The sequence below is a fragment of the Heloderma suspectum genome, chromosome 2 (assembly GCF_057233095.1).
Source record: "Heloderma suspectum isolate Gila_16-S chromosome 2, 16-S_ref, whole genome shotgun sequence".
Taxonomy (NCBI): Eukaryota; Metazoa; Chordata; class Lepidosauria; order Squamata; family Helodermatidae; genus Heloderma; species Heloderma suspectum.
This window is the reverse complement of record NC_139459.1, coordinates 105141160-105157726: the sequence shown is the minus strand read 5'-3', so window position 1 is coordinate 105157726 and position 16567 is coordinate 105141160. Positions and strand designations below refer to the sequence as shown.

Sequence of the window (16567 nt, the reverse complement as noted above, 5' to 3'; positions counted from 1 at the left end):
ACTAAAATAACAAAAGAAATATTACCTGGGAGGTTATAATTTTGGAATCCTTGTCTCAGAACTAGGGACAATAAGAGACACCATGGACACACTGTTATGAAGTTCACTCAGAAATGACTGTTAAGGAGAAAAAGACAGACAAGGTGCACAATGCCTTTTGATTGGCAGTGCTAGGATGAGATGTCCATCTGGAAGCAAGCACGCACTGTCAGATGGTTAGCAGGTGCTAAAAGGATTGGACTGGAGATGGCCACTATCTCAACAGCTTCAAAATAGTTTAGAGCAGGATTTGGGAACCTTTTGCAGTCCGGGGGCCAGATTACCACCAGGGGAACCTCCTGGGGCCCACATGCCAGCATGGGCATAGCCAGAGCCCAAAGTGGGCATGGCCGGAGACTATGGGGTGGATGAATGAATGGTGTGGATGAGGACTTGCACACCTCATCCGCACTATTCACTCGTCCACCCCATAGACATGCACCGCCCACCCCCCTCCTCAGCCCAAACTTCCCTATCACCCAGTGAGAGAAGGAAGGTAAGCAGACAAAGGCGGGTAGCTGCATCCTCCAGGTGGCTAAGCCCAATCCTTCTCCCTGCATGGACCAAAGAGACAGGATGAATAAGCATCCACAGAGGGAGGAGCAGGTGTACAATAAGCAGGGGGTTCCAGCAGCAACCATCACTTGCCCAGTCCTTCCTGCTGAGAAAAGAAAAAGTGAGTGATTCTAAGGGACTTCTGCAGAGTGAACCAAACCATTTCTGCTGTGCCATCCACCCAACCAGAGGAGACAATTAGCCCAATTGCTCAGCCTTTCTTTCTCTCAGCAGCAAGGACTAGGCAAGTGATGGGTGCTACTGACTGATTGCTCACACCTGCCCTCTCCCTCGGCAACAGTCCACCTGTCCACTCATCCTCTCTCTTTGGGCAATGTAACAGGAAGGACCACAGGCTTCATGTGGCCATTCAGAGGGAGTGAATGAGCAAAAGGAGGTTGTGGCCAGCTGACTTGCCCTCTGCCTGCTCACTCACCCCCTCTCGCTGGGGGGTGATGTTGAGCAGGGCTGAGCAGAAGACAGAAGTTTGGAACTTCGACTCCCAGAAACCCCTGCCAGCATGCCCAATGGTTAGGAATGAATCAGAGAATAGCAGGGTTGGAAGGGGCCTACAAGGCCATCGAGTCCAACCCCCTGCTCAGTGCAGGAATCCAAGTCAGAGCATCCCTGACAGATGGCTGTCCAGCCTCGTCTTGAAGGCCTCCAGTGTGGGAGAGCCCACCACCTCCCTAGGTAACTGGTTCCATTGTTGTATTGCTCTAACAGTCAGGACGTTTCTCCAGATGTTCAGCTGGAATCTGGCTTCCTGTCACTTGAGCCCATAATTCCGTGTCCTGCACTCTGGGATGATGGAGAAGAGATCCTGGCCTTCCTCTCTGTGACAACCTTTCAAGTCCTTGGAGAGCGCTATCCTGTCTCCCCTCACTCTCCTCTTCTCAAGGCTAAACATGCCCAGTTCCTTCAGTCTCTCCTCAGAGGGCTTTGTTTCCAGTCCCCTGATCATCTGTGTTGCCCTCTGAACCCTCTGGGTTGTTGGAGTCCAAAGCATCTGGAGATGTACTTTGTCTCTCCCCTCCCCGCAAGGATAGGGCTAGTTGGGCCCAGTCCCCAGCACCATTCTAGTCAGGGAGCACCGGAGAGTGAGTGAGAGGATAAGATGGCTCCTCTCTCAGTGGCCCAACCTGCTATTCTGCACTGTCCAGGAAGAGGGAGGGCAGGGTGCACAGGTGGAGACAGCTGCTGGCGCCCTCTCTAGGCAGCCTTGGGGGCCCAAGGTTCCAGGCCATGGTGCCCAAAGGGGGTGAGCAAGAGCAGAGGCGGAAGCAGCCGCTGCCTCCTCTGACATACACACTGCCCTGCTGGCTACCAGAGCGGCAAAGTTCAGAGGAGGAAGCACTGCCATGTGCGTGGGCCCTGTGGGGTTGGCTCCCCGACTTTCTTTTCCAGCTGAAGGAGCAGCGGAAAGGAGGAGAGGCTGCTATTCACCGGTTACAGTTCCATCGCCTCTCTGCACCCATTCAGCTCCTTTTCCTTCAGAATAAAAGTGGCAGTGCTAAACACACGCTTTCCCAGAGATATGTGAGGGGCCGTAGCTCAGTGGGCTGAGTATGGGCTTTGTACACAGAAGGTCCCAGGTTCAAAACCTTGCATCTCCCCAGCTGAATCTACACAGGGCAGTTTTACCGTTATCATGCTGCAATGATAACTACTGGTGCACATGACACCAATGGGTACCAATAGCCATCACTGCAGTATGAAAACAGTAAAACTGGCCTGTGTAGGTTCAGCCCCGCAGGCAGGGCAGGAAAAATTCCTGCCTGAAACTCTAGAGAGCTGCTGCCAGTCAGTGCTGGCAATACTGGGCTAGGGGCACCACGGGTTTGACTGGGTGTAAGGCAGCTTCTTTGTTCCCATGCGTTGAACGTCATCTGTAGTTAGGCGCAGAGCTGCTTCTTTTCAGGGACGGTGTAATGCTTGGATTGTAGCATTGGTTTTGTGCCTTATCCTACCAGTCCCATCTAGTCATGTGTGACTGCTGGGTTTAGTTGATTTGGCTCACTTGGAAGTTGGCCTTCCTGGCCATTTTCCAGAATACTGACTATTGCCTGGAATTGCTACTGAAACGTGGTAACCGTGGAAGTTTTGTGGCTCATTGCAGCTTTCCCATGTAGGTACACGTGACTGGTGAATTTGGTTAGCGGGGCTCACTTGGAAGTCGCTCTTCCTGGCCGTTCCGTTCTCTTCCAGATGGGCTCTCGGCCTTATGGGGTTAATAATAATAATAATAATAATAATAATAATAATAATAATAATATACTATTGCAAAGGTTTCAGCCTTAAAATATTGTAGTCAATTGTCTTCCAAGTCAAGCCGTTGTTTTTGGCATGTTTTAATTAAAGGAGCCGCTCCAGCTTGTTCCGTTCCGGCTTTTACACCGGTCCTAGTTTTCATTCCAGACGATTTATTTATTTATTTATTTAAACAAATGCGTTTGCGCTTTTAAGACAAGCGGAAAGGAAAACTCGAGACAAGGTAGTATCATTTGGAAGCAGAAGGGGGGGAAAGCCCCCAAAGCGGAAATTTTCCCAGGGGCGCTTCCTTCCCTCCGAGGCCTGCTTCTGGAGCTGGAATGTGAGAGGGGCTGGGCTGGGCTGGGCTAAACGCTGGGGGGTGGAGCGGATCCGGAGCTGTCTCGGCGTCGAGGCTGCACTTCCATTTTCCGCCGCCGCCGTTTCAGCTTGCAGCACGAATCCGCCGCGGGATAAGCAGAGCGCGCAGCAGTGCGCACTGCGCGGTCGGGGCCAAGCGAGGATGCCTTGGGGGGGCCACAGCCGCTGGTGCTGAGCGACGCCGCGGTTCCGCTTCTCTCCGCGCTCAGCCAGCCGACCGGCCGGCCGGCCACCGACCGATTCCGACATGGTGGTGCGGGCGCTGCTGCTGCGGGCGGTGATCACGGGGCCCCCTGGATCCGGAAAAGGCACCGTGTCTTCCCGCATCGTCAAGCATTTCGCCCTGAAACATCTCTCCAGCGGAGATCTGCTCCGGGAGAATATGAACAGGAAGACGGGTAGGAAAGGCTAATGCAGTGCCTTGGGATTGGGTGTGTGTGTGACCAGGATCGCGTAATCTGACCAAATAATGCTCAGTGGAGCCTCGACTTAAAGAAGTAGCGCACATCTGGCATCCAGTGGCGGCGGCGGCGGCGGCGGCGGGGGGGGGCTTGGGCAGGCAAACCTCGACGTCAGCCTGGTTGCCACCTTTTAAATTTAGCACGGCTCCAGTGCTTTAAACAGATGCATTGTGGGCAGAAATTCAACAGCTTTATCTCTGTTTGGCATAGAGCTGTGGGGGTGAGGGAAGGAATCATCTTTGTAATATTCCAGATAGCAGTTTTAGTTGATAGAGGTTTGCAGTTCTGAATGCATCCATTCTCCCCCAGTGCCAGTTGCAGTTGCCAGTTAGCCCTGGCCTTTTGGCCCATCGAAGCACCTGAACTATTGCTGCTAATACATGGGCAGCCCAGGCTTGTGGCGCAGGCCAGTGGAAGTTCATGGGCTGGCATTCCTGTGAGGGCTGTGGTCACAATACTCCTGCCTGGCTGCCCCTCACTCCCGTGCCACACTGCTGTTTGTTCCCTGGCTGAATGGACTAAAGTTAACACTATACAGGAGACTGTGGGAATATATGTAACATGCTTTATAGAGTAGCACTGTCCAGCACTTTGCGCACGTTTCTTGTGGGGTGCTTGCAACGCTGGTTTGACATGTTAAATTAGCCTTGGAAGTGTGCCAGGACTGTAAGAACAGCTTTGTTGGATCAAGGCCAAAGGCTTGCACCATTGAGATCTTTAAAAAGGTAAAGGTAAAGGTGTCCCCAACCAGTCGTGTCCGACTCTAGGGTGTGGTGCTCATCCCCGTTTCTAAGCCGAAGAGCCAGCGCTGTCCGAAGACGCTTCCGTGGTCATGTGGCCGGCATGACTGAACACCGAGGTGCACGGAACGCTGTTACCTTTCTCGCCGAGGCGGTACCTATTTATCTACTTGCAATTTCTTGCTTTCGAACTGCTAGGTTGGCAGGAGCTGGGACTGAAGACGGGAGCTCACTCCGTCACGCAGCACTTGGGTCTCGAACTGCTGTCCTGCTGACCTTCCAGTCTGCAGTTCAGCGTCTTAACCACAACTAATAAAACATTTTGAGTTTCATGTCTGGGAGCTTAACTTCTGTAATTCCCCATAGCATGGAAAAATAGCCCTGAGATAATTTTTAAATTATATTTTATGGTACTTTCCATAGTGAGCATGAACCAGCAAAGTCAATAGGCCAGTTTTATAGATTGGTGTGAATGTGTACATGAAGGTTCAGTAACTTGTGTATGTGCATATGTACAGACTCCAAATGTTGGTTCTCCATCCCTTCCATAGTCTTTGTGTATGTGATAAAAATGATGATAACTGATTGATGAAATCTAGCACTTGACACATAGGTTACAAAGATATTCAATGTCATTGCAGTTACTTAATGTTCTTCCCTCTTCAGAGGCCTCTAGCAGTTTAAATACAGCCAGTTTAAATACACATTGCAACACTCACAAGTCCATGCAAGTTAAACATTCACTTCTAATGACACTTGAAAGACAGACATGCATGACCATGCTGTTACTCTTTTTCACTGCGCCTAGTGTGTATTGTGTCATATGTAGACCTGTGTTAAGGCAGAGGATGAAGTTAAAAGCAACCATAGATGGAGTGGGAGGGCAAGACAATGAAAAAGACAGAAAAGAGAAATTGTTATGATGGGTATGTTACTAAAGTGTGGGGTTGGACTTTTTTTTGTGGTGGCTGGGCCTTCCTTACCATGACTAAGTATAAAAACAAAACCAAAGAACTCCTTTGTATTTCAGTCTAATGCAAGTTTATTGAGAAACCAAATCCTCTTGAGTTTTATGGAATACTTCTAGGTAAGGTTATACTGCTATACACAGTCTTAAGAATGCTAGGAATCTGATCTGGACAAGGTGTAGCGAATGACCTTTGGAAGAGAACTAGAGGAACAGTTACCTGATTGGTACAATAGATGGGAGGAGAGAGATTAATGGAAGGTGGTTTGGAAAAGTAAAAAAAACACACGTGCCTGTGATTTCCTCTGAAAGCCAAAACACAAAGGTTTTAATTATGGAGGAAAATAAAAAAAGGCGTGAACTTACTCTGAGAGCAAGGAACTAAAGGGATTGCAGGAGATGGAGGCAATGCTGGAGGAAGCACCTGAAGAAAGAGCCAATAGATAATTTTTAATTTTATTTTTGTTCATTGATAGGTGCTGTGGGAGATAACTTTTTTTTTTGTTGGTCTGTAAGCCACTCTGGATGAAGGAGTTAAAATGCTTCTAAATAAATAATACTGAATACAGTTAAGTTCCTGTGGCTGCAGTCCTGATCCTTCATGCATGGAGGTATCACAATGGGATTTACTGCTTAGTTAACATATTTAGAATAAAGGTGTATACACCAAAAATGGCCAGAGAAATAATGAGCTGGCAAAAACAGTGCTGAAGGAACAGCCAGATGGAACACCCCTGTTAAGTTTGCAAGGTTGAAAGTGGAATATGGAGGCAGTTGAAAGTGCTGGGCTAGATAGTGGACTCAAAGAGTTTGATGGGAGATGGGAAAATAGTTGAGTGATAACTAATACACCTCAATTCCCTCCACATCCAAAAATTGGGGAATACCACCTCATGTTGGCATCCCTTCCATAAGATTTGGCATTAAAAATGAAGTGAAAAATACCAAACCTGGCTACCTTAATTTAACAGCATTTAATATGAAGTCTTCCTTCAAACACTGAAAAGATGAAGAATAGTCTGTGGAATACATATTTTGAACACAATGTATGATCCTGTTTTGGCAAGAGGAGATTCTTTGGCCTGTATTTCATGGCTCAGCTGAACATGAGCCCTGTAACAAAGCCATGACTCTTTTGAAGAAGTCACTGTATTTCCCTAATTGCTCCCTCTCTCTCGACAACTTTAGTTTATTTCATTAAATAAACATTTAGTGAAAAGCAGAAAAAAACTGGGGGCAAGTTGTATAGTTTCATGTAGGATTCTAAGAAGGCTTTTGTTTGTTCTTGCTTCCACAGAAATCGGTATACTTGCTAAGTCATATATTGATCAGGGACGACTGATTCCTGATGACATCATGACACAGCTGATGCTAACTGAGCTGAAAACTCTAGACCAGAACCACGTGCTGCTTGATGGTGAGAGTTCCATCGCAACTCTATGGTTAGCCAAGAGTGGCCCCTTGACAGTGCACACAGCAAATTAAATACAGAGAGGCCAAGCAGAGAAATGTTCTAGGAGATTTTTTTTTTGCTCTCTAGAACTTGTATAGGTGAGCCAACGTCTGCGCCTTCTTAATTTCCTGGAGTGATGTGAGACTCTATTGAAGAGATCATTCATTGGTGGAGGATATACTCTGTAGAGTTTAAAAGATATCACCTGTTCTGTATAGGACAGTTTTTGGTTGAAAACAGAAAATCTCAGGAGCATCTTCTCCCCCATGAACTTAGATCTGAACCTTGGAGCAAATAATTAAGCTTTCTTTCAGGTGCCATCTTAAGCGGGGCCTTTTCTGTTGTGGCCTGGGGAGTTTTGTATGGCCTCCTGTCTGATGTCCTTTCAAAGGCAAGTTAGCAGCTCTTTCTTTCATTTTGCCTTTGGTGGTTGATTTGATGTTGTGCTCTGCTGATTTACTGGTGTGTGTTTTTAAGCAGTTGTGCAAATTTGTTTTTATGATTTTGTTTTTATGAATCCTATCTGGTCTCCAGGCCCCCTTCCCTCCCCGAAACTGCAGCTAGACATGAAAACTGTGCATCTAGCCAAGAATGCAGGGTGGCTGGAGTGTGGAGGGGATCCTCTCCTCTGTGCTACGGCCGCTCTTCATAGGATAGTTGGCAGCCTCCAAGTTCGGAGGCTACCAACTATCTCAATAGGACTGTGCCCTTAATGAAATAATGAATAACTTATCAAGTAATGAATCATTTATTTAAATGGATAGAATCATTGTCATATTAAATCACTAGCGTGATCATTAATATTACTTAAGTATAATTATAATCATGAATAAATAATATTTATTCATAAATAAATGCATTTAAATAAAACTGATTCATTATTTCACGGTATATTAGTAAATTTGGAAAGTGGTATAGCCCAAACACAGGTCGAACTGAGCACTACTTTTTCAGTGAGTCTATTGTTAAGTCATGATGGTGATTGTTGCCATTCCCCCTTCTTTTGACATGTTCCCCATCATTGCCTTGAAGCTGAACATGCAAGGAAGAGAGGGATGGAATCTGCAGGGAATGCCAGACCACCCATGCCCCTTAAGATGAAGAAAGGCAAGATCTTTCCCCCTTTCGGGAAACACTTGCTTTGTTTCTCAGTAATGATTATAAACCAAGTGCTGAGAACACTTTCTTGTTCAGCCAGTTAGTTCTTAGCTGTAAGTAACAACCTAATCCTGTGCACAACATTAGCTTGGAAGTAAATCCCACTATGTTCAATGGGCTTACTCCTGAATGGGTGTCTGTAAGATGATGCTGTAAGACCCATTAAATGCAGCCAATTTTTACTTGCAAACAAAAAACTGAGAATTTTGTTCTCAAGGGTCAACTTTCAGTTCCCTTGATTTCAATGGAATTTACATTCAATTCCATGCACATATAGACTGGGAGCAAGGTTCATTGAGCTCTGAGGGACTTACTTTTGATAATTTGTGTAGGCCAGAGAGTCTCAAAAGCCATTTTCCCCTAGTTTCCCCCTTTGTCATTGTCTGGAATGGGGGACTGGAAAAAACACACACTAGGCGATACTAATAAAAATACTATCTTGAGGGATGAGTATAGCATTGAATGACTGAACATGCTTTCAATAAAGAAAAAAACACATCAGATCTAAGAATTGTAAGTCTGCATCACAGGTAGTCAGCGTTGTGCCTGTGGGCACCTTGCACACCTTTCCTGGAGCCTGTGAAGCTGCCCTATCTCACTTAAAAACAAACACATTTTCTTACCCGGAGCTGGAATTGCTGTGAAACAGGTTTATGTTGGAGCGGAAAACGGCGGGTTCAGAGAAATCTGTTGGGGCTCAGCACTCTGAGTCATCTCAGACTCTGCCTTGTACTCAGTCTTTTGGGCAGGTTATTTGTCATTTGTTATGCTGTCTTATTACATTTCATAGAATCATTGGAAGGGGCCTACAAGACCATCAAGTCCAACCCCCTGCTCAATGCAGGAAGCCTGATTCCCAGGCAGTGTCCCATCATGTACATCATGTACACCCAGTGTACTAACTGGGGCTGACCCTACTTAGCTTCCGAGATCAGACATATCCAGCCCTTTGCTCTACCCCGCCTGCCATTGCAGCCATTTTGTGGTGGTGTGCAGGACAGTTTCTCAAATTGCCAAATCCACCTGTGGCCCAAAAAGGTTGCCTGTCCCTGGTGTACATGAATGGGAGCTACTCACCAAGCAGCTTCTTCAGATTAGCCCGTCATCGTGTTTGGTGGATGTGTGTGTGGAACAGGATAAAGATAGGAAAAGGAGCAGAAAAGTCAACTAAAAAGAAAGAGAGAGCACAAGAAATATGGGCAGACTGAGCAGGTTTCTTCACTGAGGGTATTACTTGCATGCCCAAAGGGAACTGAGCCAAGCTCAAAAAATGGTGGGCTTTATATAACAGGTTGCACTGTGACTGGGGAGGATTGTGAGGTGCATTAGGTAGCATTGTGAGGGGTGGGAAGGTGTGTGTGGGTCTTGCTTTCAGTTTGACAGAAGAAAGAGCTTATGAATTCCCTAACCATATCTGGATATACAGGACCTCCTATGGCCATTTTACAGGCAAACAAGTGAGAAAAAGGAAAAAGAGCAGAGAAAACACCAGGCCGAACAGTTGTACCCCATGCATATTCAGGCGTGAGCTTACTTATTTCAGTGGGATTTACTCCCAGGTAAGCATGTATGGGATTTCATCCTCTGAGAGTTAGGAAGCAAGATGCTGTGCTAGAAAATGGTCTGTAACTTATCTCAGCTGGATGTTCCAAGCAGATGAACTACTTACTTCAACAGCAAGAAAAAAACCTTTCAAACCAGTTTTCCTGGAAGCTCAAAGCACTTTACAACAGTGAAACTATAAATAACATAAGATAAATATGAGCAATGAAAATAAAACATAGGTTAGACATCCAGAGGGGGGAAAGACCAGTTAAGCCAAAGGCCTAATTAAAGAGGTTGTTTTTACAATCTCTCTAAAACCTCAGTAAAGAGATAGCTCTTTTACTGATTGAGGAGAAGACCCCCCACACTTTTGGAGCTATAACCGAGAAGGCTCAGCTCCTCCCTGTTACGGGCTTCCCCTGCTGTAAAGGTGGAAAGGACAATAAAACTTGCTGACTAGACTTCAGTTGGTGTGTGGGCTTATTTGGGGTGAGGTGGTCCTTAAGATATCGGGCTGTACAAGCCTTTAAGGGTGAAACTGAGACCTTTGAACTGAACCCAGATGCAAATTGGTAACCAGTAACTGGTGCAGAACAAGTTGAATATGCACATGTCCTCCAACTCTAGTTAGATGAATTTTTCTCACCAGCTTCCATCTGAAGTCATGCCTGTTTGATTTCTAAAAAAACTGTAATTGAATAAAATTACATTTGGTGTGTTGCCTGGCCAAATGAAATGTTCATGTATCATGCATAGCTATGTGTGATAATTTTTCTTACTCTCCTGCAAGCGTACAGAGCCCTGATTCAGATCAGGATCTTGGCGTTCCAGGAGGAGGTTAAACCAGAAATTACACACACACACACACACACACACGCACGCACGCGTCTGCAGGTGGGGTGGGGCATAAAAAAAGAAAACTCTCAGTTGGAATCAGTGGAGGTACTGTTTTTTTATTCTCCCCTCCCCCCAGGGTGTGTGTATATGTGTGGAATTTCAGGACAAAAATGGGTGTGTGGGGGAGGTTTAACCCTTGCTCCTGGAGCACTATGGTCCCAGTCTAAATCTGGGCCGTGCATGCTTGCAGGAGGGTAAGAAAAATGATCACGCATACTTATGCTATGTGTGATTACACAAATATTTAGTTTGGCTCTAGGTAACATACAGTTGGGAAACTGAATTGGAAGCTGCACAATGCCATACAGTCCAAGCCCATGATGCAAAGCAAGACCAGCCTCCCCATCATCTTCCCTTAAATAAATGCACATTATCTAACTGTACGTTCCACTTCTGAAGAGCAGGTATACTGCATAACTGTTCTAGCAGAGCCAATGTCTCTAGATGACTCAAGCAGACAAGCCAAGCAGCATGCTATGGGGGAAGCCATGGCATTAGTGGCACTAGGACAGGGTTCCATCTCTTTAAGAGCTCATTTCTATTATTCGAGATTTTGACTGGCATTTTGCCTTTTCACAGGCTTCCCTAGGACTGTTCCACAGGCTGAAGCCCTGGATAAAGTGTGTCCGATAGACACCGTGATCGACTTAGATGTGCCTTTTGAGACCATCAGACAACGCTTGACTGCACGCTGGATCCATCCTGCCAGTGGCCGGGTCTACAATCTTGAATTCAATCCTCCCAAAGTCCCTGTAAGTATTGTCTGTCTCTAGTGCAGCCATGCAGAAACAGGTATCCCTACCCCTTTCTCCTGTTTGCCACTCAAACACTGTTCCAAACGTTTGGGTTACCCTATTTCTCCTTGCAAATGCTCTAATAACCTTGACTGTTCATTATGATTGTGCCACATATTGAATAGAGTAAATTCAGGAACTTCAGCTATGGGGTGGTATAGCAAGTTGGTTAGTGAACAAAAATCGGACTTTAGAAGAGTTCCTACATGGTGGTAGAAGACCTGTGTAATTTTGCTTAACCGGCAGCTTAATAGTTAATTGAGCAGCTCTTTCACACAGGCCTGCATTCTACAGCTTTTACCTTGAAGCTATTTTGACCTTACTCTGCTTGAGCAGAGATAGGTTTCATTTCCCATAGCCCCCCTACCCCGCACTTCTGGGAAGAGAGTGTGTTTCTGTGTGCCATCCTGTCAGCTCCTGAGCTGGAAAGAGACACCTATAAAAGCCTTGGCCTCGCTCCAAGGGGCAATATGTGCTGTCACCTTAGAGAACTTTTGCCGGTCCTAGAGGAATGATTTCCCATCTGTCTTTGCAGGGTCCAGACAGATAATTCAGCTGTGCATTGCTGAGGGGATATGTGAGCTTTCTTTGCATATGTATTTTGCATCCATTTTCTATCAACAAACTGTCATATTTTTTGCACAAGTGACTCTGTTTCATCCTGGTAATCAAAGAATCTAATTTGACTGGGACCTGACAGAATCAGAACCCCAGATCAATACAGGCAGTATAGAAATGTAATCAATCCTTCTATTTGCTGGGTGTGGTTGATGGTCAAACAGATTTTCTCCTGCTAGGATCTGGAGACTGTAGATGGAGAATTGCTAAGCTTATTGGTCTGTACTACCTGAGAATATGAAGTAGTATTTAACTCACTATCAAAATTACTCATTGTGCCTTTTTCTTTAGATTTCAACGTTCTAAAAAATGCGAATAAGGGCACAATCCTATGCATGTTTAGACAGAAAGTCTTACTGGGCTGGGGAATGCTGGGAGATGTAGGACTTTCTGTCTGTCTAAACATGCATAGGATTGTGTCTTAAGTGCCTTTATTGGCCTGCTATAAAACAGATGTCCTGGCACAGAGTAGAATCCAAGCATTACTATTACATTGCTTCTAACTTTTATTAAGAAAAACAATACTGTATCTCTTCTATGGGGTTGGGTAGTTATTGGGATCTTGCCTAATGGAAAAAGAACACATCCTGGTCCAGCAAGGGGCAGCAGACCTGTATTCTGACAGCATCTATCGCCTGATTATGGAAGGTGGGGACAGAATCCAGGCTGCCTTCCCCAAAAATTCAGCACTGCCAAAACTTGCAGAAGTAAAAGTTTGATCAGCACATAAATATGCACAAATATGATTGGAAGGATATTGTACATTTTTAAAATTGAAGATTTATGGCTTTTACATAATTTTTCCTATGAAAGAAAGCATAAAATAATAGGCAAGTCATTCTGGAGGTTTTGGTGGGGACAACAAAACTCACAATGACCATTAGGTAGGATCGAGTTTCTTTCAATCCATAATTTTGTCATCTATTAGGAAAAAGGGGCAAAATGTTTGCAATGGCAGCGAAAAGTTTTGAATTATATTTATTTATTACATTTCTGTACTGCCCAATAGTTGAAGTCCTCTGGGCAGTTCACAGTGCGCTCACTCTTAATTGTTCAGGTGATTCCTTGATTGAGTGTTTTCCTGTGTCTTTCATCCAGTTAACTTCCTTGGGAACATAGGAAGCTGCCTTATATATTGAGTCAGACTACGGGTCCATCTAGCCCAGTATTGTCAATACTGACTGGTAGTGGCTCTCCAGGGTTTTTCCAGACCTACCTGGAGATGCCGGGGATTGAACCCAGGACCTTCTGCATGTCAGGCATGTGGTCTGCCTCTGAACTACAGCCCTTCCTATGGGCTGTAGCATTTCTTACCATTAGTATGTGGGCACAGTGTAATGGCCTATAGCTAAATACCAGGTTAATGATTCTATTTGACTGTTACATATAAGGGGTATTGATTTCTGATATTAAGAAATGTACAAGAGGGAAGATTGCAGGGACCGCTTAAACTCTGTTGCAAAATCAGATTGTTTTCAGATCCATTCAAACAGAATTCCTAAGTAAAATACCCTTCATAGTAAAAACGGACCGTGTGAAATCATGCCTATATCTTGCCCTTTACAGGGCCATGATGATGATACTGGAGAGCCTCTTGTTCAACGTGATGATGACAAACCAGAAACTGTTATGAAAAGGCTGAAATCTTATGAAGCACAAACCAAACCTGTCCTAGAATATTACCGGTAGGTTCATTTTATTAAACACATTTCAGGGATACAACATTCAATCTCTCTCTCTCTCTCTCTCTCTCCCTCTTCTCTTTAAGATCCTCACAGCTGCTCAGGGCTGTTTCACATGCTCTACAGAAGTGGTAAAAGATAACCTCTCCCTGTGCTTCTGAGGCTTGTGCAAAGCAGACGATGCACATGCCGTCCTATACTCCTGCACAGAGGCCCAGAAGAGTGAGGAAGCTCTTGGGGCATCGGTAGAGCATCTGAACTGGTCCTCCTCAGTCGTGTAGGGTAAGCCAAGAGTGATTTGCCTGAGGTCACACAGGTTGCTTCATGGCTGAGCATTGATGTTGAACCCTCGTCATCCATGTCCCAGCCTTTTCTAGTAGTTCTGTAATGAGAAATGACATTGAGCTCCTACCATCTCACTCTTGTCAGCAACACCCAAGCTCTTACGTGCTAATGTCATTGGTTACATTCATGCATTCTAAGTGACTGTCATACTTCCAAGAAGAGCCTTCTGGTTCAGTCCTGGCAAGAATAAGGGACGTCTTGTCTTTCTCTTTGCTGCCTTTACTCAGCCTATAGGCCTATACAGCTATGCCTCCTTTTCCTTGTATTTTCCTACTTCAGGGAGTTAATGTCTCCCTGAGGAGAGAAAACTCTGAAGCAGAACAAAATCTGAGAGATGGTGGGCTTATTCCTGTCCCTGAAAAACTGTGGTGGGAGAAGCTATACGTGTGGAACTTGTTCCCCCCTCAGAGCTCTTCCGAAGGCAGAAGCCCTGTCTCTTGTGGAACTAGGGTGTGCTACAGGCATGGTCTCTCACAGCCAAGTCATCAGTCTTAGTTGTAAGGCAGCCCCATTCTATGGACTGATGGATTGACTTGAGCTGCTGTTGCTCAAAGGCAGCAATTTGTGCCATAGTAGCCAAAGCTTGCCTTGGGAAGTGGGATGGACTAGTCTACTGCTCTGCCTTACCTGCTCCATCAAACTCTCTCGCTCAAGGGGAATGGCAGTTGCTTCTATGCAAGCACCTGAGCTAGTTTTGGGCGCCGTTTGCTTTAATGGGTCACTGTTTGGAGGCCCTGCACCTGCAATTTGTATTGCCAGTCTGTATCAGGACCACAGGAGGGATAGACTGAAGTGCCCCTATCTTCCCTGCTAGGTTCCCAATCTGGATTGGGACTTCTGCACTTACTCTAGAGTAAAAAAAGACATAGCTGCTAGCTGAACGTCTTTAATGTGTGCTTTTTGTTGTAAGACAGGTCGGCAAACCATGGGCTGCATGCAGCCCCCTGCCATTCTGCCAAATTCAGCAGGAGCAATTTTTAAAAAACAAAATTAAAAATGGCATCCGTTTGCTTGCTAAATTTGACCCTTGCTACTTTGCGGAGTGCTGAAATGGTCACATTTCGCTTGCAAAGAAACAAATTTGACCTTTGTAGTGCTCTGTAGCTCTAGGATGCCATTTTCCCCATATATAGATCCAGGGGGCAAAAATGTCTCCCCAGACCTCATGCAGTTGCCCACCCCCGTTCCAAGTCATTAATGAGGGGAGGCTCAAAGATTCCTCTCCCCACCCTTTCTGTTTGGTGCAGTGGTAGGAGGGGTTACCGCACTTGGTTCACTGCTGAGCTAATCCACATCTGGTCTCCTCCTTAATGATGCTGTTGCTTCAGCATTGCATCCTGTTCCTCCAAGCGTTTGTTGAACTATTAGTTTCTCCATCAGCAGGGGCTTTTTAATATTTTTATAATGTTGCTAGTGTATCCTAAGTGTAGAATTCAGCCACAAAACTCAACACAGTGAGAATATTCACTTCCATTTTAAAAAAAGGAAGTTTGAAGAAGCCTTTATGAATACAACAGGCTTGAAAATGTAGGAACTACCAAGTGAAAGTGCAGAATTAGACAAAGTCATGGATGAGAAGGCTATTAGTGGGTATTAGTCATGACGACTACATATTGTCTCCAGTATCAGAGGCAGTATGCCAGTCAATACCAGCTGCTAGGGAACACGAGTAGGAGGTGCTATTGAACTCATGTCATGCTATGGGCTTCCCATAGCCATCTGGGTGGGACCAGAATGCTGAACTAGATAGGCTATGGTGGGAAAACTGTGGCCCTCCAGATGTTGTTGGAGTTCAACTCCTGCCATGCTGGCTGTGGCTGATGGGAGCTGGAGTCAGACAACATCTGGAGCACCACAGGTCCCCAGCCCTTTGGTCTGATCCAGCATGACTCTTATGTTCTTAGAAACGAAATGCAAAGTGAATTTCTAAGGAGTCTATGCCCTACATGCACTGTTAGAATTATGGAAAAATATGCAAGGTTGCATAATTTGTACAGGTCATATAATCCTGGTTTTTCTTCGTCTTCTCCAGTTGAGTTTCTACACAGGCTATGGGAGGGAGTTATTTTGCTGACCCATCTCTGATCTCTGTGACTTGAAAGAGGGAGAACAGTCAATAGGCAAAAATGACTAACTATTTCTTGTCTCCTTTGTAGCCGTAAAGGGGTGTTAGAATCTTTCTCTGGAACGGAGACCAACAAAATCTGGCCCCATGTTCATAGTTTCCTTCAGACCAAGCTGCCTGACGTAAGCCAGAAGGAAACAGCTACACACAGCTGAAGCTACTGTACTGATACATGGAAGCTACTAGCATATGGCTCAGCTTCCAGAAATATAATTTTCCAGCAAGTACTGGAATCATAGAGATCTGGGAGTGAGCTGAGGTGCTGCAAAATAATGTGCCATGCTTATGAATTACCGACTGAAATCTCTAAAATGGCTACATTTCAACTTTGCGTTGTAATCTAGTATTTCTGTTCTCTGATAGGTCGTTTGTCAAATGGTATTTTTGTATTAGATGTACCTGAATTTTGTAAAATTAATTTAATAATAAACTGATTTTTAACAAAATACAGCTAAAGCATCTATAAACTTTGTCAATAAAGGGTACCATTTTTAAATACCAATACAGTATTGAGGATACAGCTTTATACATGTCAAATGAGAGACGGATAAGACTGC

At 45.2% G+C, this 16567-nt stretch overlaps 1 protein-coding gene across 1 annotated transcript; it reads left to right on the top strand.

The window, feature by feature from the left end:
- The first annotated feature begins 3323 nt into the window (after window positions 1-3323).
- Window positions 3324-16518, top strand: AK3 (adenylate kinase 3). Its single transcript, XM_084834439.1, has 5 exons — window positions 3324-3623; window positions 6691-6810; window positions 11026-11198; window positions 13425-13543; window positions 16042-16518. Exons 1-5 carry the CDS (start codon window positions 3473-3475, stop codon window positions 16163-16165), a joined length of 687 nt encoding a protein of 228 aa, XP_084690565.1. The 5' UTR covers window positions 3324-3472; the 3' UTR covers window positions 16166-16518.
- The last annotated feature ends 49 nt before the right edge of the window (window positions 16519-16567 follow it).

Coding starts and splice junctions, on each gene's coding strand:
- AK3 (XM_084834439.1), top strand. CDS start 3,473: ATGGTGGTGCGGGCGCTGCTGCTGCGGGCGGTGATCACGGGGCCCCCT. Junction 3,624..6,690: donor GAATATGAACAGGAAGACGG/GTAGGAAAGGCT, acceptor TTGCTTCCACAG/AAATCGGTATACTTGCTAAG. Junction 11,199..13,424: donor TCAATCCTCCCAAAGTCCCT/GTAAGTATTGTC, acceptor TGCCCTTTACAG/GGCCATGATGATGATACTGG.